The sequence below is a fragment of the Rhinoraja longicauda genome, chromosome 6 (genome assembly GCF_053455715.1).
Source record: "Rhinoraja longicauda isolate Sanriku21f chromosome 6, sRhiLon1.1, whole genome shotgun sequence".
NCBI lineage: Eukaryota > Metazoa > Chordata > Chondrichthyes > Rajiformes > Arhynchobatidae > Rhinoraja > Rhinoraja longicauda.
Genome location: NC_135958.1, coordinates 66,397,693 through 66,424,386, shown reverse-complemented (window position 1 = coordinate 66,424,386; position 26,694 = coordinate 66,397,693). Strand labels below are relative to the sequence as shown.

Here is a 26,694-nt window from a genome sequence, read left to right as displayed (position 1 = left end):
CATTTAGAACGGAGATGAGGAAGAACTTTTTCAGTCAGAGAGTGGTGAAGGTGTGGAATTCTCTGCCTCAGAAGGCAGTGGAGGCCAGTTCGTTGGATGCTTTCAAGAGAGAGCTGGATAGAGCTCTTAAGGATAGCGGAGTGAGGGGGTATGGGGAGAAGGCAGGAACGGGGTACTGATTGAGAGTGATCAGCCATGATCGCATTGAATGGCGGTGCTGGCTCGAAGGGCTGAATGTCCTACTCCTGCACCTATTGTCTATTGTCTATTGAACAGAGTTGGAGGGAATGTTTAGAATGGTCAGTGCGGTGCCATTCAAGTGGGATGCTTTTTCCCTGGATTGTATTAAGTTTTCTTGTTATTTTCAGCTGTTGATTACGGAGGATTTGGTGATGATGGCAATCTAAATGAATGTCGAGAATGTGTGGTTGGAACACAGAACAGCACAGGAACAGGCCCTTTGGCCCACGATGTCTGTAATGACAATGATATCAATCTAACTAACCCCATCTGCCTGCACATGTTCTATATCCCTCCATTTCCTGCCTGTTCATGTGCCCTTTTAAAAGTCTGTTAAACAACGTTCTCGTATTGGTGCTACTACCTCTCCTGGCAACGATTCCATGGTACCTACCATTGCCTGTGTAAAAAAATACTTGCCTCACACATCTCCCTTAAACCGTCGCCTAAACACCTTAAGTTATACCCTCTAGTTTTTGACATTTTTATCCTGGGGAAAAAATCTGATTATCTACCCTATCTATCCATTTCATAATTTAATAAACTCCCTTATCTGTTTCTGATATTACTATCCCAGTCATTGCAGTCCAGATGAGGAGTCCTGATCTGAAAGGTCTACTGTCCATTTCCCTTCCCAGATGCTACTCAACCTGCTTGGTTCCTCCAGCAGATTGTTTGTTTCTCCAGTCTTATTTAGATAGTTTTAGTCTCCTAACACCTCTTGTGGCTCTTGTACTTTTCTGCAATTTTATTTCACAAGCTCTCCCCAGCATCCTCTCCAATAGTTGCCGACATATAAATAGTCTGGTTTAACCTGTAGTTCTGTTGTTTCTTGATTCTAAAGAACTCGCTTCTCCCTTTGGTCATTTCTGGATATTCTTTCTCTGGGATTGCAATGTCCTCTTTAATCAATGCTGCTGCTCCTCTTCCCTATTGCCCTTTTGCAGAAATGGAAGGGTTTTAGAGAGGAATTGCAGAAGAAGGTTTTTACCCTGAACATGGTGGGTGCCTGGAACTCGCTGTCTGACAAAGTGATTGTAGCAGAAGCTCTCAACACGTCTAAAAGTCCCTGTCTAAGTGGTTGTCTTGTTGTTTGAGCAGTGGACTGAGAGCCGGAGAGTGAACTAGTCTTGACTGACAAGTGAGCAGGGTGGCTTCCTTTCATGCCTCCTTCTCAACAGCAGCCTCATTGAAAGCAGTTGTACGCCTCAGCTCCAGTTACTGTGGCCACCTGGTCTAGTTTTATTCAGCATTGTGCCGGCTTTGGCTTCACCCATGAGGTGATCAGGGACGGACGGTGAAATGCTGGAACTGTCCCAGTCTGCAGGTTCTCAGTTCAAAAACTTTGCCTTTTTGTCCCTTCCAGCCTCCTGGTCCTGAGAATCTGTTTGTCAACTACCTTTCCCGAATCCACAGAGAAGAGGTAAGAATCCTTATTTTACAGCATTTTTGTGAAGATCTGTGGAATTCTCCCTGCAGGTGTGACAAGGGACTGGAATCCTGATCGAACTGTTGACTGATAAAGGGAAGGATAAATTAGTTAATAGTAGATCAATTCTAATGTTTCCATTGATCTGGCAGAAAGTCCCCTGGAGCATAGGTGGCTCAGGGGTGACTGTTTTGAGGTATATAAAATTATGAAGAGATTAGATAATGTGAATAGCCAGAATCTTTTCCCCAGTGTAGCTGAGCCGAAAATTAGTGCTCCTTGGTGTAAAGTGAGAGGGAAAAGTCTTTAAGTGGGACCTGAGGGCGAATGTTTTCAGAGAGTTATGGGTTTATCGAATGAATTGCCGGAAGAAGTGCAAAGGATGGCACAGTTATGATATTTAAGGTCATAAAGTCATAGGTGATAGGAGTAGAATTAGGCCATTCGGCCCATCAAGTTTACTCTGCCATTCAATCATGGCTAATCTATCTCTCCCTCCTAACCCCATTCTCCTGCCTTTTCTCCATAACCTCTGACACCTGACACCTATTTAATAGATTCTTGGACATGGACTGGAAAGGTTTGGAGAGAGATGGGATAGGCACAGGCAAATGGCATTAGCTTGTTTAGGCAAGTTCATCGGCATGAATGAGTTGGGCTGAAGGGCTTGTTTCTGTGCCATATGACACTGTGTCTACAACAATGCTTTTCAGTGAAATGTTCCCTATAAATGCAATTAATCATAACTATGACTATGAGTTGACAGGTGGGGGGGGGGGGGGGGTGGTGCTAGAGGAGCACAGCTTTTGATGTCCAAGGATACCACCCAGGAGAGCACCAGGAGATAACAATACAGGGGAGGGGAGGGAAGATAGAACACGATGGCCACTGATTCACTGGATGGATAGAACAAGTATTTCATATATTAGTGGTAATGTTAAAGGTGGATTCATCAGGCTGATACTGTGATACAGTTGAAGGATGTTTCATTTTAGCTGAGGCTTGAACTTTCAGATGAGGAAGTAAACAAGGCACTTGAGAGGAGATTGCTCCTTGGAGTTGTAGTTGTGAACTCGTCACAGTGGATGGAGCAGTGCGGTGGTCTCAGTGTGAGGGGACTTCAGTGAGGAGAGCATGTGGCATCTTCTCATCACTGGTCTTGGTTGGGCAGTGTGACATTGGTACCAGTCACTGAGAGGGGTGGGGGAATTTCACTTTTTAAAGTTCCAGTAAAATGTGAACAGTGATTCAGTACTTTCTGAATTAGAAGTTTGGCAGGTGAGCTCAATCTGGAGTGTTGTACATTCTGCGGCAGTGGAATTGTGAGGCACTCCTTGGGGCCCGGGTGACCATATCAGTGGGAGCCGCCTCCAGTCTTGGCAGATTGAGTGCCGGGTTTCAGAGTTTGAATGTTGATTGGAGGCACTCCTGTACATACGTGAGCTGGGAGTTGCGTGAATATCACGATTTCAGAGATCACCCCACAGCTTAATGGGAGGCAGTCAGAAGGAATGGATGACTGTCATGTGGCGGTTGGGAGAGGGGCAGGGTGTAAAGCAGTCACTTAATATTTCTGCAATTTCACCTCAATGTCCTATTCCTGTCCTGACTGTGATGTTTCTTTAAGTCTTGTACCTATTTTTAATTTTTCATTTTGTTAATTTATTTGTGGAATGTGAATGCCAATCGAAAATTTTGCACCAATTGTTCAGTTTACTGGGCCTGGAGCCACATACAAGCTTGGCTGGGTAAGCAGGGCAGATTTCCCTTCCTCAGGTATCAGTGGATCAGATGGTTCATAGTGATACTTCAGTAGTTTTATCCACGCTGATACTGTTAGTATCTTTTTACTTCACATGACTTAACTAACTGCATTTAATTCTGTAGCTGCAGGATATGACCATGTCTCCAGCTCAAGCTTTTTAAACTTAGAACTCAATGGGAATGCCACCGTTTAATGTTCCAGGATAATGAAATGTCATCATTCCTCTTCGACTTTCTAATTGTTCCCTGCATCTCCTGATTAATTTGAGTGTCTCTTGCCATGCTCTTTATTCTTCTGAATGTGTGCCGACAGGATGCCTAATCCCTGATGGCCAGTTTGTTCCTCATGATTTCATCGATGATGTAACATTAATGGCCAGTTTGTTGTTGCTTCTCACTGAGTATGTTATTAACAGACAATACTGAACACCAAATACATTTCCTTGGTAGTCTGCCCTTTGGTATTTAGGATTTTTATTATTTCTGACTGCTTTGTTTTGTTGCCAGGGAGGTTGAGCCGGTCTGTGGCACTGCTCCAAGGTGGAGCTTTGAACTTGTGTCGCCCATTGATTGAGATCTGTCAGGAAGCTTTCTGACTGCTGCATTAATAGTATTTAGGACAAAACATAAGTGATAACTGTTTGTGATTTTTGTTGCACAGGATTTTCAGTTCATTCTGAAGGGCCTTGCTCGCCTGCTCAACAACCCGCTGCTGCAGACTTATCTGCCCAACTCCACCAAAAAGATTCAGTTCCACCAGGAGCTGCTGGTCCTCTTCTGGAAACTCTGTGACTTCAACAAAGTAAGCTTATAAATATATTGACCTCTTCACAGATTGGTAAATCAGTAAAGCAAAGCGGGATAGCCTAGGACTATATTGTCAGAGGTAAGTTAGCACAATAATAGCCAGCGAGAGTCACTGCGATACCCAGTGTATCTGGAGAGTCTGGGGAGGGATGTGTGGGGTCACTGTGCTATTCGTATTTTGGGGATTGACTTCTTGTCCATGAAGAATCCCTAATACTTGCTATGACAGAGCTTTAAATTTTTGTAGTGTGAATGCTAACGTGCTTAATGTTAAATTGTTTTGATGGTTTGGGTATTGGGATTTGCAAAGTCAGCAACCTTTCAGGTTCTGGTGAATAATAGTGAAATGTAGTTTCGGAAATGATGTTGCATGACTTGTCTGATCTTTTCCAGAAATTTTTATTCTTTGCACTGAAGAGCAGTGATGTCCTGGATGTCTTGGTCCCCATCCTGTACTACTTGAATGATGCCCGAGCTGACCAGTGTAAGCTCCACTCTTGTCTGCATTGACTTTCCTTACAGTGTCTGTTGAGGTTACAGGGGTGGAACTCAGAAGTAACCAGTGGGTGATCATTTTGATGGGATTGTACTGCTGGCTTCCCAATAGTTGGTTGAAAATAGATATCTAGGGAGATCAGAGATAGCTGTAGGAATAATGGGGTTGAAATAGAGGATGATTTTACCTTCTCTAATACTGACTGGGATTCTACAGTGCTAAGGATATGGAATTTGTTAAATATCTTCAGAAAAGGTTGCTCAAGCAATATGGTTTAATTTCCCAAAATGCATTACTTTGCCATGGTCAGAGTTAAATTCCGTGTGCCATTCCTTTGTTCATTGACCTAAATCCCACTGTAAACTTAGACAACCATCTTCACTGTCCACAACCCCATTAGACTGGAGCATATGCATCTTCTGCTCAAGGAACTCAGCAGGGCAGTTTAGAATCGGATCAGAGTCATCTGGGGAGGGAATGGACAGGTGACATTTTGGGATGGAACCCTTCTTCAAACTGATTAAGACTGATCAAAACATGTGTCTCCACAATTTCTGCTGCTCTTTGAAAAATGTGCTGGGACTGTATTGATTAACTTATTTTATACAAACTGTTGGCGAATTGTTCAGTGGGCTGGCATGGTTTCCCCAGTAAATAGGTTATACAGGAACGATTTGATGAAAATCTGCCATATTTGAAGTTAAATATTAGAGGGGAATGACCATAGACTTTGGGACCTCATTAAAGGTAACACCCTTACTGCCACGTGTCTGACTGTGGCTGGATTGGTCCTGACTACGTACCTTCGCTGCTCAGAAGCTCTGCTGGCAATGCTCAGTGTGGAGATGCTAGCACCACACTGGGTGAAGTGGTCACCCTGCAGCCACTGGTACTTTAATGGCTAGTGGTGTCATTCTAACTGGTGGAAGGAAGTGAAACAGAGTGATACATTTCTAAATTTTTAATCTTTTCTCTTGTAGCCCGAGTGGGTTTGATGCACATCGGGGTCTTCATCCTCTTGCTTCTCAGTGGAGAGCGAAACTTTGGCGTCCGGCTGAACAAACCCTACTCGGTCCGTGTGCCCATGGACATCCCAGTCTTCACAGGAACACATGCCGACCTTCTGATTGTCGTATGTATCAGAGATGCCTAATGCACTTGTAATCGCAGAATCCCAAACAGTGAATTGATAATGTGATTAGAGTTTAAACCATTGTAAAAGAAAGGCAGAATTTTGATTAAACACTATTTTAAGCCTGTTGTAAGGAGTTAGGTACATGAGAAGGTGCTGAAATAGTTAGTTCGCCCACTGCAGGAAGACATTAAATGCAATGTGGCATAGGGTTAGATTTACTGTCTTGCAGCGCCAGAGACCCAGGTTCGACCTTGACTACGGGTGCTATCCATCGGGAGTTTGTACGTTTTCCCTTTGACTACTTGGGTTTTCTCTGGGTGCTCCGGTTTCTTCCCACATTCCAATGACATAGAGATTTGAAGGTTAATTGTCTTCTGTAAATTGCCCCTTGTGTGTGGGATGCACAAATGGGAGAATTTGGAACTAGGGTATGGGTGATCATTGGTTGGCATTTATCAGCCATGATCACATTGAATGGCGGTGCTGGCTTGAAGGGCTGAATGGCCTACTCCTGCACCTATTGTCTATTGACTCAGTGGGCTGAAGGGCCTTTTTTCCATGCTGCATCTCTCAACCAAACTAAACTAAATCGGTTTATTTTCATTTGGCTGCAAAATTAATTTGTCCAAGACACAAGTGAGCACCCTTTACAGCAGTGCTCTGTAACGTTTACTCTCAGTGCTGTCACTGAGATAACACCGACACTAATTAAAGAAATTTCAGTCAATTCTGGCAACGTTTTTTTCTTTTAGATGAGCTATTGAGCCACCCAGATGTAGAAGGTCCATGCCACTATTTCAGCGAAGACTGGGAATTCTCCCATGTCTGGGTGAAGATTTATCTTGTTAGATCATCATCAATACTAGATTTTAATTTTTTAATTCATTGATGTATGAGCGAATCTGCTATGCACAAATTGACAGGAAAGTTTCCTACATCGCTGCACTTTGAAGATATTCCGTTGAGTGTAGCATAGCTCAGGAATTCCTGAGATTTTTCATGGTAAAATACAGTTATTCACATCAGGTATTAATAATTTTCTGCATAAAACAAACCATTTCATATCATATCATATCATATCTATACAGCCGGAAACAGTCCTTTTCGGCCCACCAAGTCCGTGCCGCCCAGCGATCCCCGTACATTAACACTATCCTACACCCACTAGGGACAATTTTTACATTTTACATTTACCCAGCCAATTAACCTACATACCTGTACGTCTTTGGAGTGTGGGAGGAAACCGAAGATCTCGGAGAAAACCCACGCAGGTCACGGGGAGAACGTACAAACTCCTTACAGTGCAGCACCCGTAGTCAGGATCGAACCTGAGTCTCCGGCGCTGCATTCGCTGTAAAGCAGCAACTCTACCGCTGCACTACCGTGCTCTGTAGGATCTTTCTCCCAAATTAATGATCTCTTCTAGCTCGGTCTTCTTTCCCTAGCTAGGCTTGGGGGGAGGAGATTGAAAGTTGAGCAGCTTAAATTGGCTGACGGTAGTGGTGAACTTGGGAAGAACAGGTTTGAATAGAGGAGTGTAAATGTGCAAGTCAATGCTAACAGAGGACCAAAGGCAGGAACCCTTATAATGGAGGGGGAGGGGGGGGGGATTCTGGGGTGGAAGGAGGTGTGATGTGGGGCTGGTAAAGCAAGTGTAAAATAGGAAGAGATTTCAGAAGGACTGTACTGCAGTGAAAATCAAGGGAATGGCTGCGCTCAAGGGCTCCACATTGAGGCAAGGAAAGGTGATGCCAGGCATGAATTCTCTGCTCTGAACCTGGACTTATTGTCATTTGTGACAGGTGTTTCACAAGATCATCACAAGCGGACACCAGCGTTTGCAGCCACTTTTCGATTGCCTGCTCACTATTGTTGTTAACGGTATGTCTCAGGAACTTCTCACTGGAGTTTCTCACTGTGGTGTGAAAGGTTTTCTTTCATGGTTTATTGATTAGTGAACTGATTTATTTTACCAATTTGCTGATTTAACCATCCATGGCACTGGTTAGACTTGCCTCCGAACCAGTAAAATGATGGAAGTCGCAATTCAGTCCTCAGGGCTACAGTACTGCGGGACTACTGCTGCAGGTGCCTCTTTGCTGACAAGACACTAAAATTAGCCCCAGAATGTGGCTCAGAAATATAACAGATCCCACAGGACTACTTTAAAGAAGAGTAGGAGTTTTGAGTTTAGTTTATTGTCACGTGTACAGAGGTACAGTGAAAAGCTTTTGTTGCATGTTAACCAGTCAGTGGAAACTTAATACATAATACAGAGCTATCCATAGTGTACTGATACATGATAAAGGGAGTAACGTGAATAATGTTATGTGCAAAATAACATCTGATCAAAGATGGTCCAATGATCTCCAATGAGGTAGATCGTAACTCAGGACTGCTCCCTAGTTGGTAGAATGGTTCAATTGCCCAATAAGATGCTTTCTACGGCACAGTTGCAGAAGTTGGTGAGAGTTGTTGGGGTCATGCTGAACTTCCTAAGCCTTTTAAGGAAGTAGAGGTGTTCTCTCACTAGACTGGGAGTTCTCTCAGTAGCTAACCCTCAAATCAGCATCACTAAACCATTTTTCTAGATATCATATCATTGCTGTTGATGGGATCTTGCTGTGCGCTCCTTCAGTCCCTTCAGTTCCTTCAGTCTAGAAAGTCTTTGTCTTGAAGGATACTTGTTTCTGCTGAGGTATCCTTCTACAGGATGCCACCGTATCCTACTGAACAGGACAGGAATGGCTTTCATCAAAGCTTAGCTCAAAGTGTAGGCTTTTATGCATATGAGTATGCGATTTTGAAGATTACAACATTAAATCTGACTGCATGAGTAAGGTCATATCTTTCCTCATGTTGTTCCTTTACAGATTTCCTCCAGATGACTTGTGACAGAAATGTGTTTGCAAGCATTTATTGTGCAGTTATCAAGAAAGCTGCACTGCATGACAAACATGTACACACATTGCAAGCATGATTAACATCTGGATGGTGAAAGAATCATCTTCATAGTCATGTTACTCAACATACAAACAGACCCTTCGGCCTAACTCATCAATGTCAAACATATGGCCTATCTGAGTTAGTTATATTTGCCTGTGTTTCACCCATATTCCTTTAAATCTCTCCTAATGACGTATCTATCTAAATGTTCTTTAAATATTCTATTTGTACTTCACTCAACCACTTACGCTCACAGCTAGTTCCATATACCCACCAACCTCTGTGGAAAAGACCCTTTAAAATCTTTCCCCTCACCTTAAACCTCTGGCCACTAGCTTTAGACTTCTCTACCCTGCGGAAAAGACTGTCACTATCTATTCTATCTACGTCTATCATGATTTTATGAATCCCCAAAGCCAGCCCTCAACCTCCTATGCTCCAGGGAAAAAAGTCTCAGCTCTTCTGTCCCTCCCAGAATCTCAAGCCCCCAATGCTGGTAGCATCTTTGTCCGTCATCTAAGACCACCACACCCTGAGGTTGGATGAGTGTAAAGGGCTGTATAGATTGGCTGGGTCGAATAAGTATAGGTTTGAAATGGATTACACAGGCAATAAGTAATATGTTTTTTGTTATAGTTTCTCCTTATCTGAAGAGTTTGTCCATGGTTGCTGCCAATAAACTTCTGCACTTACTGGAAGCCTTCTCGACAACATGGTTCCTGTTTTCAGCATCCCAGAACCACCACTTGGTCTTCTTCCTTCTTGAAGTCTTCAATAACATCATCCAGTACCAATTTGATGGTAAGTGTGTCCTTGGCGTCTGAAAATTATATTACCATCTACTTTGAATGTCAAAAGCTATTTCATTGGAAATAAAATAGACCTCCGATAGTGTAATTTGACTGTAGGTTAGGCTAATTATCAAGTAGAGACCATGTGAATGATGACATTGGAAATGCGATTCAATCACTGAGAAGTCATCTTGTTGTATTGGAGTTGAACAGCTTTGTAGAGTCCACGTGGAGGAAACTTAACTCTGCTTTTAGTTTATAATAATACAATACAATACAATACAATATATCTTTATTGTCATTGTACCCAGGGGTACAACGAGATTGGGAATGCGCCTCCCATACGATGCAATAATTTAAGTAATTTAGACAGCAGCAACGCAACAAAACGAAACAGTTTTGGACAGGGTAAAGTGCAAGTTGATCTATGCGTTGTGGCCATCCGGCTCAGCAGGACCGGTTCATAGCAGCTATGGCCCTGGGGATGAAGCTGTTCCTGAGTCTGGAGGTGCGGGCGTAGAAGGCCTTGTATCGTCTGCCCGATGGAAGGAGTTCGAACAGACTGTTGCAGGGGTGTGAAGAGTGTTTGTGGATGCTGGTGGCTTTTTTGAGGCATCGTGTGTTGTAGATGCCCTCTAAGTCTGGTAGCTGTGTTCCGATGGCCCTCTGAGCTCTATGGACTACCCGCTGTAGAGCTTTCCTTTCTGCCTCCGTGCAGCTGAGGTACCACACAGGGATGCCATGCGTTAGGATGCTCTCGATGGTGCAGCGGTAGAAGGTCGTCAGCAGCTGTTGGGGAAGACCAGACTTTGGAGCCTAATAAGCCTGCCCACGAAGTGTGTGTCAGCACTGTGGAGAGAGAGCTTTATGCTCTGTCTAACCCATGCTGTCCCTGCCTGGTTCTGGAATATCAAAGAGTTTCAGTCCTAAAGCACAGGCCAGCATGATCATACCGGCCACCAATGAGCCATCTGCACCAATATCATTTATGAGCACTTGTCCTATGGCCCGCTATGGCTTTGTGATTGAAGAGTTCAGTGTGTAAATGTTGTGAGAATCTCTGCCTCCTCCACCCTCTTGGCAGTGCACTCCAGATTCCAACCACTCTCTGGATAAAACTAAATATTTCCTCAGCTGCCCTCTAAACCTCTTAAATCTATTGTCCTTGAGTTTATGTCCTTTGGCTTTAGTCACGTCTGCATGTCTGTCTGTCTGTCCTACATAAGCCTCTCATTATTCTGTACACCTCGGGTCCCCCTCAGCCCCCTCCACTCCAGGGAAAACAAACACAACCTCTCATGTCTCCCTCAACTGAATCGTTCCATCCCAGGCAATGTATTGGTGAATCTTCTCTGCACTCTCTCCGTTTAATCAGATCCTTTTTCTAGTCTGGTGACGAGAAATGGACATAATGTTCCAGCTATTGCCGAACCAATATATTTTTTTAATGTAGTGAGAACACCCTGCTCTGGTACATTAGGCCCATGCTGAGTTAAGCATTCTGTATACCTTCATCATTACCCCATCCACCTGTGAGCCACCATTATGGATCAGCAAACGTGTGCATCAAGGTCCCTTTGTTCCTCAATATTATCCAGGGCACTAGCATTCATTGTATATTACCTTTGTTAAACTCCACAGAAAATACGACGCTGGCCATGGGCTTCCAATCACAAATGTTTCACTTGGTCTAACCCCTGCCCTGTGACCTTGCCTCCATCTAACCTGTGCTGTCCCTTCCCTGGAGTGTATGATGAGATGTGGCAGAGGGAGCTTTACTCCATCTAATCCCTTCCATAGGAACATGTGATGAGACTGTAGAGACAACCTTTACTTGGTACACATAGTGTCAGAATATTTGCTGAAATACAGATTTGCTGATTATTAACTGAAGGTAAGAGAGGGTGGTTGGGAACTAGATGCAATAGTTGAATGTATCTCAGTGAATGAGCAGTGATCAATGAGGGGCTGGTGGAAGTATTCCCAAGTACAGCTGTGACTGTGGCTGGGTGGGATTGTGTCCGCTGCCCTGTTTCAGACCAATCTTTCCGCAGGATGAAACAGTTGCTTCTTGTTGCAGGGAATTCAAACCTGGTTTATGCCATAATTCGGAAGCGCAATGTCTTCCACCAGCTCGCCAATCTCCCGACTGACCCTGCTGCCATCCAGAAAGCTTTACAGAGGAAGAAGAAATCAGCTGAGCCCATCTCGCGGACGAACTCTCAGGAGGGCATGTCCATGGAAGGATCGCGGCCGGCAGCTCCGGCAGAGCCTGGTACGCTGAAAGCCAGCCTCATTGCAACCCCAGGTATAGTCTGCTCAACATCTGTCCCTCCAGCCACCCCTGGACAGAACAATCCCACCCACGCAAGACCACCACCTCCCTGTCACACTTCACAATGCAGGGCTTTACACAGCACCCATTACCTCTCAGCACTGAGCTCACTCTGGTCACCAGTTAGCACCTTGGCTCGGGACACTGGTTAATACTGTACAATGCACGGGTTACCAGCTAATATTGAGCTAGGCACTGGTCACCAGTTAATACCGAGCATAGCTTTAGTCAATGATTAGTACTAATCTGTGAATGGTCACTGGTTAGTACAGAGTTTAGCTCTGGTCATTGGTTAATACTGAGCCACTTGTTAGTATTGAGCTATGCATTGATCACTGGTTTGTACTAACCTATGATTGGCCACCATTTAATACCAAGCATGGCTTTGGTCATTGATTAGTACTGATCTCTGGTCATTGTGTGTAGGAAAATAACTGCAGATGCTGGTACAAATCGAAGGTATCACAAAAATCTGGAGTAGCATCTCAGGAGAGAAGGAATGGGTGACGCTGAAGAAGGGTCTCGACCCGAAGCTTCACCCATTCCTTCTCTTCTGAGATGCTGCCTGACCCACGGAGTTACTCCAGCTTTTTGTGATACCTTCGATTTGTACCAGCATCTGCAGTTATTTTCCTGCACAACTTGCTGCTCCACTGCGATTCCTCCTCAAGGTATGTCTACTTTGAAGAAGTTCTCCAACGAGAGTTTAGCAACATGATCTCTCGCTGCTCCCCCTCTGTGATTCCATCCTGCCCTCCTACTCTATGGCAGTCTGAAGAAGGGTCTCAACCCGAAACGTCACCCATTCCTTCTCTCCTGAGATGCTGCTTGACCCGCTGAGTTACTCCAGCATTTTGTGATACCTTCGATCCCTGGTCATTGCTTAGTATATGGAACATAGAACAGTACAGCGTGGAACAGGCCCAGCGGCCCACTATGTTTGTGCTGAACATGATGCATTCCAGGTTAGTACTGAGGTACACTCTGGTTAGTACTGAACTCAGCTCTGGTGATTGGTTAGTACCAAGTTTGCTCAGATCACTGATCAGCACTGAAGTCACTCTGGTCATAGATTAGTACTGAGCTTGCTCTAGTCACTGGTTACCACTGAGGTCTGCTCTAGTCACTGGTTACCACTGAGGTCTGCTTTGGTCACTGGTTACCACTGAGGTCTGCTCTAGTCACTGGTTACCACTGAGGTCTGCTCTAGTCACTGGTTACCACTGAGGTCTGCTCTGGTCACTGGTTACCACTGAGGTCTGCTCTGGTCACTGGTTACCACTGAGGTCTGCTCTGGTCACTGGTTACCACTGAGGTCTGCTCTGGTCACTGGTTACCACTGGGGTCTGCTCTGGTCACTGGTTATCACTGAGGCTGCTCTCCTCACTTTGTATACAGATATCGAAAAACTTACGGAGAAATCGCAGGTGTCCGAGGATGGAACACTGAGCCGGGTGGATCAGGATCAGGATCAGGATCAGGATCAGGATCAGGCTCAGACCGACGCCCCTCCTGAGGACTCTGCTCCTACAGTGACCAGTGACACAGAATCTACCAGCGGGACATGTAGTGTTCAGGTATTGCTCCAATATTGCTCCCATCCTGTCTCTCCTGAAGGAGAGGCCTTTCTTGTCGAGTTAATCCTAGAGAACTGCTGAACCTCCTAAGAAAGAAAGAAAAAGGGTTGAGTCACGTTGTTATTTTTGTGACTTCGAGAGGTACTGATGTATTTTTAAACTGATGCAGCATTCATAGAAGTTGTTAATGTAGTGAGAAGGGCCATTCTTTACCTTTTTAATTAGATTATATCAGCAAGATCATGTTATCTTATGTCAAAATGATGAGATAACACAGTGAGAAATTGGCTGGGAAGGTAACAATATAATTACTGCCCCTTCTCACTGAGTACTGTCTCATTACATATAATATAACTGCTGATGCCTTGATACAACCACTATTAATCAATCACACTGGTGTGAGACTGGAGGCACACATAAATCAGTGTGGGAGAGGACTGCGGGCTGATAGTTTTCTGTCATGCCTTCTGGAGGTGCAGCTTTTGAGCTGTTGACGTTTATCCTGGAGCCACTGGATCGTAGTGCATTGGGGGGAGATCCCAGGGTTACCGGAAATCACCCAGAGCTCTGGTCTCCTTGGCCATCACTGTTTGTGCCTCTGCTTCCCTCTCAGTAGCTGACGGCAATCATCTGCAGCTTAATTAAATTTATAAAGCAATCTAATATGAATAGCTCCAAAATCAATGGTCTGGAGTAACATAAAATACAAAGATATGGAGGGTGCCTTTGAAATCTCAGTGATCTGGGGATCGGAGCTGGGTTTCCTCAGTGATTTTGGCAGGGAGAGAATTGTAAAGTCTGTTTTGAGCTGCAAATTGTGAAGAAATCCAGCTTTGAAATCATGAAACTAAAAATGATAGAAGTGGCTGGTCAGGCAGGAGGTGTGGGGGAGAAGCGGTTATGGGATCAGAGAGATGAAGCAAAGGTTGAGTTGCAATGGGGAGGACAGGGGAGAGCAAAAGTGAAGTCAGTGACGGGTAGACGGGAGATTAAATGACAGACAGATGATGATGCAAGACCCGAGGAAATGGCAGTAGCTCAGTTATAATAACAGGATTTGGATCTGCAGGAGACGAGATCCTGTTTATTAATCCTCTAAACCCATCTTTAGCCCTTAACCAGACAGAGCCCCTCTGTTTTCCCTTTGATCACTTGCCTGCCTTCTTCCTGCACACAGACCGTCTATTTTGGTCTTTTCTCCCCTCCCCACTTTACAGCTTTAAATCCGTTTAATTTTATGTGCAGTGCTGCTGAGGTCATTCACCACAAGTGTCAAGTGTTTCTCCACTGATTCTGCTAAGTATTTGCAAGATGTTGTGTTTTTATTCACATTGACTACTGCTTGAGGTTTGTATTCATATACTTTTCTCTTCTGCCACCAGGAAAATGCAGTTGTTTGCCAAGCTGTTTGGGTAAGCCTGATCACTCCGTGCGCAGTTGTTGCATGTCTCTCTCTGCCTCTCCGTCTTTCAATTATTTTGTGTCAGCCATGCCATTCTGATGTGATTGCTCCAAGCTGAGAACTGCTTGCCTGCAGTTTTGGTTGCAGTGCTGGTGTGGATGGAGCCGGGCCTTTGTCCACACTGCCTCAGGGTAGGGGATGGCACATTGGGCACCCACACTGCGGCTGAAGGGACATATGGCTGCTGTTACACCGTGGGTGAATTGTCCCAAGATCTAGAATGTGCTGTAGGTGACTGAAGGATGGTTCTTAAACAACAAAGATCAGCAGATTACTGATGCTGTAATTTACCAATTTAAGAGATGCTTCTTGCCTTGTTTCAGTAGTTTTTAATCTCATCTCAATCCCATCTCCATCCGCCCCATCATCCCCAGTCCACCTTCCTCTGCCCTTCCCACCCTTTGTCTCCTGGTCCTGTTTCCGACTCCCTTTCTAGCACCGTCTCTATCCTCTGCATGTCTCCCGAGTCACCATTCCCTCCATCTTTAGACCCCATTTCAGCCCCCAGTCTGGCCCTCTAACTCCACCCCCAACCCGTGTCCCCAATCTCAAGCCCCTCCATCTCCTGACCCCTGTCCTCAGTGCCCTCTGGACTTTCTCCCCCCATCGCCCCTGGTCTTGGCCCTATGGTCAACACGCTCTCCAGCCTCACTCTTTGGCCTGCGCTCTCTAGCCCCCTGTTCTCTACCCCTATCCTCTATCATCTATTCCACCATCGATGAACAAATATTGTGGATTACTGGGAGGCTGAGTTCAGGCATGCCTGATCTGCTAACTATTTGCAGCATTGACCTTTTTTCATCTGGACATGTCTCTGCGTGTCCCAGCTTCATTTTCTGGATTCCCCCACCATCTGGTAATGTCGGACCTGAGGCAATTAATTTCTGCAAGCCCCCATACACAAACCAAGCTAGTACCTAGCAAGTTGTTTCTTTATGCATGTTGGTTTAGTATTAAATATTACTCAGGATAGTGCTAATGGTTGCTCTATACTGAGTATTCGGACCTGAATGCAGATGGAATTTAGATTGAGCATTTTAGCTCAAATACAGCATTTCAAACTCCCTCGATATGGTGTTGCAGTGTCCAGGCACTGTTCCATTTGTTGTTGTTGGTACATGATGAACTCCAGCATATTGACTGCGTACCTGGCCTATCTCGGGCTCGGCACAATGCTGAACAAAGCCTGTGGAGTTCATTTAATTAATTAAGAGAGTGGAATCATTTTGATGGTTAGATTTGCTCACACTTCAACTCAGTTACTGACTCAGGAGATTTGGGTTTGATAACAGTTCATGAAAGTAATAATTTTTATTTATCACAAGGCATGTTAAGTTCAGATTGCCCATTTTATTGTTGGGATGCTTTTTGTCTGCTCCGGTCTTTTTCTTCAACATTCTTATTCAGTTTTTTACCCCTGAACAGAAGACAATTCCGCACAACTCTGAGAGGAGAAGAAAGCCATCCAGCCTTTCAACAAGCAATCACTGGTCACCAAGCCCTGACTGGGTGAGTACAGGTGTACACCAGGTGCTTATTCAAAAAAGTAAGAGAACACAAGGACTTGGAGATTTATTTCCAAATAAATTCATCACTGGTTCTTCAGAGCTGGATCTGCAGCCTAGACCTCCTCCCCAGCAGAACCTTCCTGGCTCGCTGATCAGTTTTTCTAATGTTCATGGATGAGTCAGATATAGAATTCATTATTTTACTCAGAGAACCAACTAAGAGGAAGGGCGGAAGATATGAAACATTCATTTCAAAAAGACATGCATGACCAGGATGATCCATCTACGTTTTGTTAAAAGTGACAGGGCAGTTTAAGAAAATGGTTAAAAAATATATATCGCAGTTGGTGTTCATTCTGGGCACCACGCTGTATAAATGATGTGAAGATTTACTTTAGAGACACAGCACGGAAACAGGCTCATCGGCCCACCGTGTCTACGCTGACCAGCGATCACCCCGTACACTAGCACTATCCTACACCCTCGGAACAATTTATAATTTTATTGTAGCCTTTTCACCTACAAACCTATGTCTATGGAGTGTGGGAGGAAACCAGAGCAACCTGAGAAAACCCATGCTGTCACAGGGTGAACATACAAACTCCATACAGACAGCAGCCGTAGTCAGGATCGAACCCAGGTCTCTGGTGCTGTATGGCAGCAACTCTACCGCTGCGACACTGTGCCACACTTATTTGATTTTGAAGATAGTGCAGAAGAGATTTTCTAAAATGATTCCAGAGATGAGAAACTTGAATTATGTGGATGGACTGGAGAAGTATATAAATAGGGGAGGTAGGGAGAAACTGTTCCCATTAATGGAAGGGTCAAGAACCACAGGAGAGAGAATGAAGGTGATTTTTAAAATAACCAAAAGTGACATAGATAAATACATGCAGCAGGCTATTAGGATCTGTAAGGTGCTGGCAGTCGTCTATGTGGAGGTGAATTCAGTGTAGAATTCAGAATGGAGCCGGTAAGTGTTTGGTGCAGGGCTCCAGAGATAAGGCCGAGGAATGAGATTAGCTGGATTACACTTGCAAAGAACTCTTGAGAAAATAGCTTTCTTCTAAGCCGTAACCTTTTCAGTGATCATGTTTTGTCACAGAAAAGATCTGCTAATTATCATTATTTAAGATCACCTTGCATCTGACTATTCTGGGTAGCAATTACATTGGCTCTGTGGAGCAAGGTCCCAGTAAATCTGGAGTCTAGTGAGGAGGGGGAAATGACTAGGAAATGCTTGGCAAAGAACATGGGGAGAGGCTTCATGAGGAAATGTGGCTGTTTTGTTTGTGCTTGCAATTTGTGCCAGGCTTTAACTTTCCATTATGAAGTGATGTGTGGCCAGCATACCTTGTTAATAATTGACTTGGTTTATATGTGACTGGGGTTGTTTGTGTTTTTTGTTGCAACACATCCTTGACAAGTATATTAGCCTATCAATTAGACGGATAATGTTCAGATACAGTAAAGGCCACATAACTTAGTAGGCAATCTAATCCTCTCTGGGAGCTCAAGATTTCAGAACCATTGTAACGCTGCTTATTGCCTGGGGCCGTGGGAGAGTCAGTAGTCAATGCAGGCTGAATCCCATGTCCTCATCAATGCAATCAGTGACAAGGACAGAGGCCAACAGAAATTGCTGTGCGCACAGTTGGGCTGGGCTGGGCTGGGCTGTGCAGGCAGCCAGCATCATCAAAGACCCACAACACCCTCGCCACACTCTCAATTTACTCCTGCCATCAGGAAGATATAGGAGTCTGAAAACCATGAAGAAGATAGAGTTGGAAAACTGTGACTACCAGGTTCAGGAATAACTTCTTCCCTAACGCCACAAAACACTATCTTGTGTATTGTGGTCAATGGTTTATTTAATTTTTTTGTTTATTGCTGTATATGTTATTGTATTATATGCATTGTGTTCACAGACCTATTATGCTGCTGCAAGAAAGAATGTCATTGTTCTATTGACAGTACATGGTCTATTGTCAGTACATAGGACAATTAAACACTCTTAACTCTCTTGACTCCAAAGAATGGAACCCAGCAGCACAGGAGAGTCAATCCAATTCTGTGCCAGAATTAGTGGCTGGCAGGGACAATGGGCCAGATCTGTGCTATGTGACTCCGATTTTAGGACTCCCAATGATCCTCTGTTGAATTGAATTCTGTTTTACGACTAATTTTAGAGCAGAGGAATGTGGTGGGAAAGAGTGGAGGGGGTTTTCCTGCCATTGTAATCTTATTTTGTGCTGTTTAGGCTGGCGAATCTCTTCCACCATCCCCTGAAGATGTATGATCCAGATGGTGTCTGAGTGGGAACGGGTGCACTATGACACAAGCAATGCTGAACTTCCCGCTTTGGTTGCTAACAAACACGATAGCATTGGCCTTGATGTTGACGGACTGCCCTGGAGTGCAGCCATTGGACTGACAGCAGGGGCTTGGGGTTGGCTGTGTTTCCATTGTTTGTGCATGGCTGGCTTTGCATGGGACTAACCCTGCTCTTACTGTGTGACGTTTGACCCGCAGGTGATATCATGGAAAACAAAGCTCCCCCTACAAACAATCATGCGCCTGCTGCAGGTTCTGGTTCCACAAGTGGAGAAGATCTGCATTGACAAGTAAGCACTCACACGGACTGTCGTCAGCCAGCAGCTCATGGTAGTTCTCAGAGAATTGCTGCTGGAGGAGTGCTGGCACCAGGGTGTTTCTTCCAGCGAGTGCCAGCTGGTCATTTCAATTGATGCCTGGATGTTGCTGCTAATGTTATGTTATCTTGCTAATGGCACTGACAAACTTGTGGTGAAATATTGGAAAGCTTACTGCTGGGAAACTTGAGTGCAGTGTGAATACATTGCATGATAGGCAGAGAAGGAGCTGATTAAATAACTGCTCTCCGCAAGTTGAGGACAGGACCCCAGCTGCTACAACCAGGATTGCTTGTCTATGCAAGCTCATGCTCCGCAGAGCAGTCTCGGAATCCTCAGTGAGGGTACCTTACAAGTCACGAGGGGTATAGTGTTGATTCTGTTCACCAGCAGAGCTTCCTGCAGAGAGCCCTCTGAGAGGATTGGACTGACACAGCAGATCGTCCAGTCCTCCATCATTCATACCCGAACAGTGGCAGGACTTGCCTGCAAAAGGCCCATGTGAGCCTGACCTGGTACCCAGCAGGCACCGACACCTTCAGGTCAAGCAGCACCATGAATCACTCGGTGCAACAAAATCTGCATTCATATCATATATCATATCATATCATATCATTCAATCTGCTTTTGTCAGAAAATCACTTTTATAAAAAAAATATTTTCAATTGTAATTATAAAAGACTGGGTATAGAACCGGGGTGGGGCAGGACGGTTAACCCTGCTGTAAACCTGTGGATGGCATCTAACCTGCAGCCTGTTTCTGTTGAATGCAGAGGTCTGACGGATGAATCGGAGATCCTGAAGTTCCTGCAACACGGCACGCTGGTAGGATTACTCCCAGTGCCACATCCGATCCTCATTCGCAAATACCAGGCCAACTCGGGCACGGCAATGTGGTTCCGTACATACATGTGGGGTGTCATTTACCTGAGGTAAGCAGTCCCTTGCTGTGCAGTGTGAGTGGTTGCTAGAGAGCGTTGTGTGCACTCTCGACTGTAGTGAGCAATCTTTGCATGTGCTGTGAGCGCTCTACAGTGTCTATTGTTACGGAGTGAACAATCTCTGCAGCATGATAAGGTGTGGACAATCCCTGCAGTGCGTTGTGGTTTGAACAGTCTCAATAGAATGATGATGTGTCGACAATCTCTACAGTGTGATGAGTGAGTAGGCTCTACAGTGGTGTGAGCAGTTCCTTACTGTTTTTTTGCCCAAAAATAAATGTAATCAATTGTTACGAGAATAATATGTACAATACAAAGAAGACCAACAAACCCACCACCATAGGTCAAAGTAAAACAAATATTCTTAAATATCAAATATACTCAGTATTAAACAACTATGTTACAATCCTTGTCAAGGATACATTCCACCCCCCGTGGTGCCCAGCGGTCCTGGAAATCCATCAGGGTGCCCGTGGGCAGCGTGTAGTCCCTCTCTAGTGCCACCCGGGTCTGGACGTAGCCCCGTACAAGGGGCAGGCAGCCGGCTCGGGCAGATCTTTACTTGTGCTGTGAGCACTTGACAGTGTGTTGTGGAGTGAACAATCTCTAGTGTGATGTGTGGTGTGATGATGGAGTTAAACAAGGTGAAAGGGGGAAAGTTTGAAGGAGATGTGCAGGACAGGTTTTTTACACACAGCAGTGGATGCAGATATGACAGTGGCTTTTAAGGGATCTGGAGATGGGAACATGGATATGCAGGGAATGGAGGGATATGGATCATGTGTATTATGGATCACTGATATGAAACATGGAGGTGATTAGGTTAACTTGGCATCATTTTTGTTACAGACGTTACAGTTTTGCTTATTCCTTTGTTGTATGTTTCTATGTTCTAGCATCAACCTATCAGTATCTTCAGATGTTCCTGTAAGCTGACAATCCCAAGCCTCCAGTGTGGCAGTCTGTGTAAACGCCTTGCTCATGTCTGGTGGGGGGAGGTTATCAGCTGATTTTGCCGTGATCAGGACCTGGAATCTGTGCAGTGTCCAAGTAGAAACTGACCGAAGTCATTGTGTCCAGTGCAATCTGCTCCCAAACCCCTCTTCCTGTCTCATTGAATAGAATCATATGAGGCCATTTGGCCCAACTGTGTGCTGGTAATGGAGGAGCTCTCCAGCCGAATGCCTCGCAGCCCAGGTGCACCCTCAGTGCTGTGAGAATGGGGTGAAAGTCTCTGTCTCTCCCACTCTTTGGAAGGGGATACCAGGCACCAGTACTTCTGGGAGGAAAACCTCTCCTCATCTCCCCTTTGATCTTTCTACAACTAAACTGATGACATTAAATCTCTGCTCTTCTTCCCCTTCTGAGTTTGGTCCTTCTGCCAAAGGTTTCAAAGGTCTTTTATTGTCACGTGTACCAATTAAGGTACAGTGATATTCGAATTATCATATAGCCATATTTTAAAAAAAAGCAACAAGACACACAACTACATAAAGTGTAAGAAAATAACTGCAGATGCTGGTACAAATCGAAGGTATTTATTCACACAATGCTGGAGTAACTCAGCAGGTCAGGCAGCATCTCAGGAGAGAAGGAATGGGTGACGTTTCGGGTCGAGACCCTTCTTCAGACCGTCTGAAGAAGGGTCTCGACCCGAAACGTCACCCATTCCTTCTCTCCTGAGATGCTGCCTGACTTGCTGAGTTACTCCAGCATTGTGTGAATAAATACACAACTACATAAAAGTTAACATAAACATCCACCACAGCGGATTCCTCACTGTGGTGGAAGGCAATAAAGTCCAGTCGTTTTCCTCCTTATTCTCCTGCGGTTGGGGGACAATCGATGCTCCTACAGCCGGCGGTCGAAGTTCCCGCGTTGGGGCGATCGAACCTCTGCGTCGGGGCGGTTGGAGCTCCCAAAGTCAGTCTCTAACCAGGGACTGCAAGCTCTGCGATGTTAAAGTCTGCAGGCTCCCCTGGTTGGAGCTCAGTGGTCAATTCCTGGCAAAGGGATCGCGAACTCCACGATGGTAAGTCCGCAGGCTCTCTCGGTTGGAGCTCCCGAAGTCGTTCTCCAGCAGAGGCCGCCAACTCCTCGATGTTAGGCCGCAGTGCGGATGGAGATACGATACGGAAAAAAATCGCATCTCCGATGAGGTAAGAGATTAAAAAAAAGTTTCCCTCAACACCCCCCCCCTCCCCACATAAAACAAGCTAAAGAACACTAAAACATACATTTAACACATACTATGAGACAACAAAGAAGGAAGGGACAGACAGACTGTTGGCGAGGTAGCCATTGCTGGCGCCACCCGGTGGTCAGAGGCATAGTGATCCTTCCTATTTATGCTAACGATGGATAACATAATGCCAAACTTAAATGGAGTCTCCCTGTAGCCTCCTCTGCTCTTTCTGCAACAATGCCATTTTCCAGTCCCTGCTATGTCCTGTTGAATCTCCTCTGCACATGGTCCAGCATAATCACATCTTTCCCACCATGTGGTGACCAGAACCCTAACAAGTGCTTCAACTATTACACACAGTTCCATCACAACCTCCCTGACCTTGCCTCTCCTTTGGAAAATGCTGCTTAACCCACCCTTCATTTTGGAATACCTGTCTTTTTAGATGCCTCAAGATTTTCTTACGGTCTTTGGGGCATTTACTTTGTTAATGTAAGCTATTGCTATTTCTTTGTGCCTTCAGGATGTGAGCAGTGAACATGTGAGTGTCACACTGACCTTTCTGTCTCTTTGTTCCCACAGGAATGTCGACCCACCCATCTGGTATGACACGGACGTAAAGCTCTTTGAAATTCAGCGGGTTTAAGGAACCAAACTGGATTTGTGCAAATATTTTGGCCAAATATCTTTTCATTTTAATTCTCAATCCACTGGCTGGTTTCTGCCTTCTTTACCTACACTATTTGTTCCTACTTTTCATGTTTGCTGCTGATGCTAACTGTGTGCTGGATCAGTGTGGGCGGATCCCTGCTCCATCACTGACCAGAGATGCCACCAGCCCAAGACAGCCCCCCAGCCTGTGTTACCCCCTCTCCACACGAACGGTAGTCCAACAGCACTGGGCAGCCCCGTGCAGCACCGTGCGAGTGACCAAGCTGGGTCCTCGCCTGCCATTGCCCTTTCTTGGTCACAGTTCTCCCTGGACAATAGTTTTGCCACTACAGTTCATGAATGGCAGCAATTCAATGTCAAAAGTCAGGGAGTTTAATTGTCAGATGTATCGAAATGAAACAACTGCATTCTTATTTGCAGCAGCACAACAGGTTTGTAAACAGTACTTAATAGACAGCATAAAAAAGTAAAAGTTCTATAAATTAAAAAAACAACATAGTGCAAAACAAAACAACGCTCAAAGTCCCGAGCGCAACCAAGACGGTTCAAAGTTTGTTTGGACTTTGCAGTGCTCAATAGCCTGATGGTTGGTGGGAAGAAGCTGCTCCTGAACCTGGAAGTCACTGTTTTCAGACTACTATACCTTCTTCCCGATGTCAGGAGTGAGATTGGAGTGTGCTGCTGCATTGTCCTTTGTTTCAATTAGCCTTGAAGCTCATGTTACTAGTGGCTGATCGGTGGCCCTGAACTGTGAGATGAAAACCCCACCAACTCCACACCACCAGGGGCTCTCCTCACATTTCTGTGCCCAACCATTGAAAGGGCAAAGGCAATGCCTGGTGCATTGCATGGTCAGCGGCTGTGAACAGTGGAGATCTGCTGCTGCAGGGTGTACATTCAGTGTAATGGTGACCTCCCTGTTTGAAGAAGGTTTGAAGGGCTTGAAGCTGGAGGCCAATGCACCACCTTCCTGACACACCCCTTTCCCTACACGTCACCTCCCCCGATGCAAACCGCTCCCTGCCCACTTACCACCCCCATTGCATCACCTTCTCCATTGCACCCACTCCCCCAACATTTCACCTCCCCCTTGATTCCATCCTATCCCCCCTTGGCCAGTCCATGTTTCAGGCACACACTGGCACCATTCGCCAACTCTCCCCGCCAGGTCGATGACTACATCGGTGCTGCCTCCTGCACCTCTGCAGATCTCGTTGCCCTCAAATTCACTTGGACTAGCTCTGATACCTATCTCCCCTTTCCATTCTAAGACATCTGAGATATCCTTTCTTTGGTAAACGTGGTTTCCCCCTTGCTGTTATCGGTAGATCCTTCACCATTGTGCTCGGTCCACCAAGGCCTGCCAGATCTCCTGATTGCTAACTATTTTAACTCCTCTTCCCATTCTCAAAATTAATTTTCTGTCCTGGGTCTCCTCCCTCCTTCATTGCCAGAGTGCGGCCACACGCAAACTAGAGGAACAGCATCTCCTATTTCACTTGGGTGGCTGATAACCCAATGTTATGAACATTTAATTCTCCAATTTTAGGTAACTGCTAACCCCCCCTCCTCCCTTTCTTTCCTCACGCCCCCTTTCTTCCCCTTTACCATGTGCCCCACCTTGCACAAATTCCCTCCCCCTTGCCTTCCACCTATATTCCTTCCTCTAGATTCATAATTTTCAACTGTTCAATCTTTTTGTCTCACACCTTCTGTCTTTTCATCCCTGGCCTTTGTCCAACCATCTGCCCATCAAAACCCCCCTCACTTGTATCCACATATTACTTGCCAGGCTTTGTCCCGTCCCTCCTCTCTTCCAGCTTTGTGCCCCCCACCCCATAATCAGTCTGAAGAAGGGTTCTGACTTGAAATGTCACCTATCCATGTTCTCCAGTGATGCTGCCTGACCTGCTTAGTTATTCCAGCGATGTTTCTTTGTTTTGTAAACCAGCATCTGCAATTTCTTGTTTCTGAAAGGAACACGTTGGATGTTTTCATAGCTCAAGTGGATGTGGAATAGTTCCTCACAGACAGAGCCCACTCAAACCATTGAACCTTGGCTGTGTGGTCTTGTTTTATACCCTGAAGATAGACACAAAATACTGGAGTAACAGGCAGCATCTCTGGACAACTTCTTCAGATTGGTCTCGACCTGAAACGTCACCCATTCCTTCTCTCCAGTGATGCTGCCTGTCTCGCTGAATTACTCCAGCATTTTGTGCCTATCTTCCTACACATTTCACGTGCATTTTCCCTGTTGTGTTACAGCTGTTTCCTTCCTTTTGAATGATATTGTTGTCTATCCCTCAACAGACTTTCAGCGTCGCATCTTTTGCGAAAAAGTCTCTCAATTTTCTGTTTGGTTTATTACCAACGATGATGTTACATATTTAAACTGTTTCTCCGTGAGTGAGATCCAAGTGATGACACTGCCGCTTAATTTCAATGCTGTATCCTGTTGCTCCATGTGAAATGGACAAACACTAACTACAATGTTAACAGAAATGATGAGACTGTTCTGAAATGCATTTATTGAAACCACTGCATTTATTGAAACCACTCCAGTCCCAGTTTACTCTTTCACAAAACATTTGGATTATCTAAATGTAGTTTTTGGTGTACTGTTGCAGGAACTGTTCCATCCAGCTATGTGCCTGCCCAGCGGGAGCTGGATAGTACATGGTTGGAAGGTCCTTAGTCTCAGTACTAGTTTATGCTGTCTCCTGGGCGTGATCCTCAGCTGGTGAGGCAAGGAACTGGTTCTGATTTATGTTCAGTAATTGGGCCACACACTGGGTGTACATAATCGCTGCTGCACAGCACCTTGAGGGTGTCCCAGTCCCGGGAGCGTGTGATTGAGGAGAGTAGAGGGAGCTTCACTGTGTAACCCGTGCCCTGGGACTGTGATGGCACAGTGCGGAGGGAACTCCACTCTGTCTAACCCATCTGTCCCTGCCCTGGGAAGTTTGAGAACACAAAAAGCTGGAGTAACTCAGTGAGTCAGGCAGCATCTCTGGAGAAAAAGAATCGATCCCTCTCGATCCAAAACGTCACCTATTCCTTTTCTCCAGAGATGCTGCCTAACATGCTGAGTTACTCCTGCTTTTTGTGTCTATCTTCAGTGTAAGCCAGCATCTGCAGTTCCTTCCTACAAACTGGGAAGTTTAAATGCAGACTCTGGCTGTCTGAAATGGAAAGTGCTCCATTCACTAACATTAACATCCATTATCACACTACGATTTAAATGATTTTATTATGTTTCTACTTGGGAATTAGTTCATACATTGCACATGAACTTTAAACTGTGCTGTGTGTGTCTTTGTATTTAAAACTACTGAGTTATCTGAGTCTGGGCCTAATGATGTGATAGCACTTTAGAAAGTACTTTGTTATTGTAATGTCAGGAATCTTAAAGGGGAAGGGTTCTCTACAGGTAACCACATTGAATTTACTTGCTTATAGAATTACTTTTCTCTTTAAGGACCCAATATTGATCTATCTCTGTCTATTTTTGTTTGCCTGGTTACAGTCTTATTTATATTGTCTCTAAGTGGTGATATCTGTTCTCTTTATGTGAATCGTTTGCAAACTTGGTAATGTTTAAAACAATAAATTCTTCTGTGAGTGCAATGGAGCCAAAGAGTTCCCCTGGCTTGATGTGTGCTCAGTACATTGACATTTATTGCCACTGCCACCGACCGGTCTGAAGGACATGCCACTTGGGCTGACCCACACTCCCAATTTTTCGACAC

At 45.1% G+C, this 26,694-nt stretch overlaps 1 protein-coding gene across 1 annotated transcript in view; it reads left to right on the top strand.

Moving 5' to 3' along the window:
• Positions 1-26,572, top strand: part of hid1a (HID1 domain containing a) — a 50,901-nt gene extending 24,329 nt beyond the window's left edge. The window contains exons 8-20 of the mRNA XM_078401192.1: positions 1,607-1,663; positions 4,095-4,235; positions 4,634-4,724; positions 5,717-5,868; positions 7,674-7,752; positions 9,454-9,618; positions 11,689-11,916; positions 13,342-13,520; positions 14,903-14,932; positions 16,408-16,491; positions 19,026-19,117; positions 19,918-20,076; positions 22,853-26,572. Of these exons, the coding sequence (XP_078257318.1) occupies positions 1,607-1,663; positions 4,095-4,235; positions 4,634-4,724; positions 5,717-5,868; positions 7,674-7,752; positions 9,454-9,618; positions 11,689-11,916; positions 13,342-13,520; positions 14,903-14,932; positions 16,408-16,491; positions 19,026-19,117; positions 19,918-20,076; positions 22,853-22,916 (1,521 nt within the window). The 3' untranslated portion in view covers positions 22,917-26,572. The remainder of the gene's footprint in view (positions 1-1,606; positions 1,664-4,094; positions 4,236-4,633; positions 4,725-5,716; positions 5,869-7,673; positions 7,753-9,453; positions 9,619-11,688; positions 11,917-13,341; positions 13,521-14,902; positions 14,933-16,407; positions 16,492-19,025; positions 19,118-19,917; positions 20,077-22,852) is intronic.
• Positions 26,573-26,694: the final 122 nt, after the last annotated feature.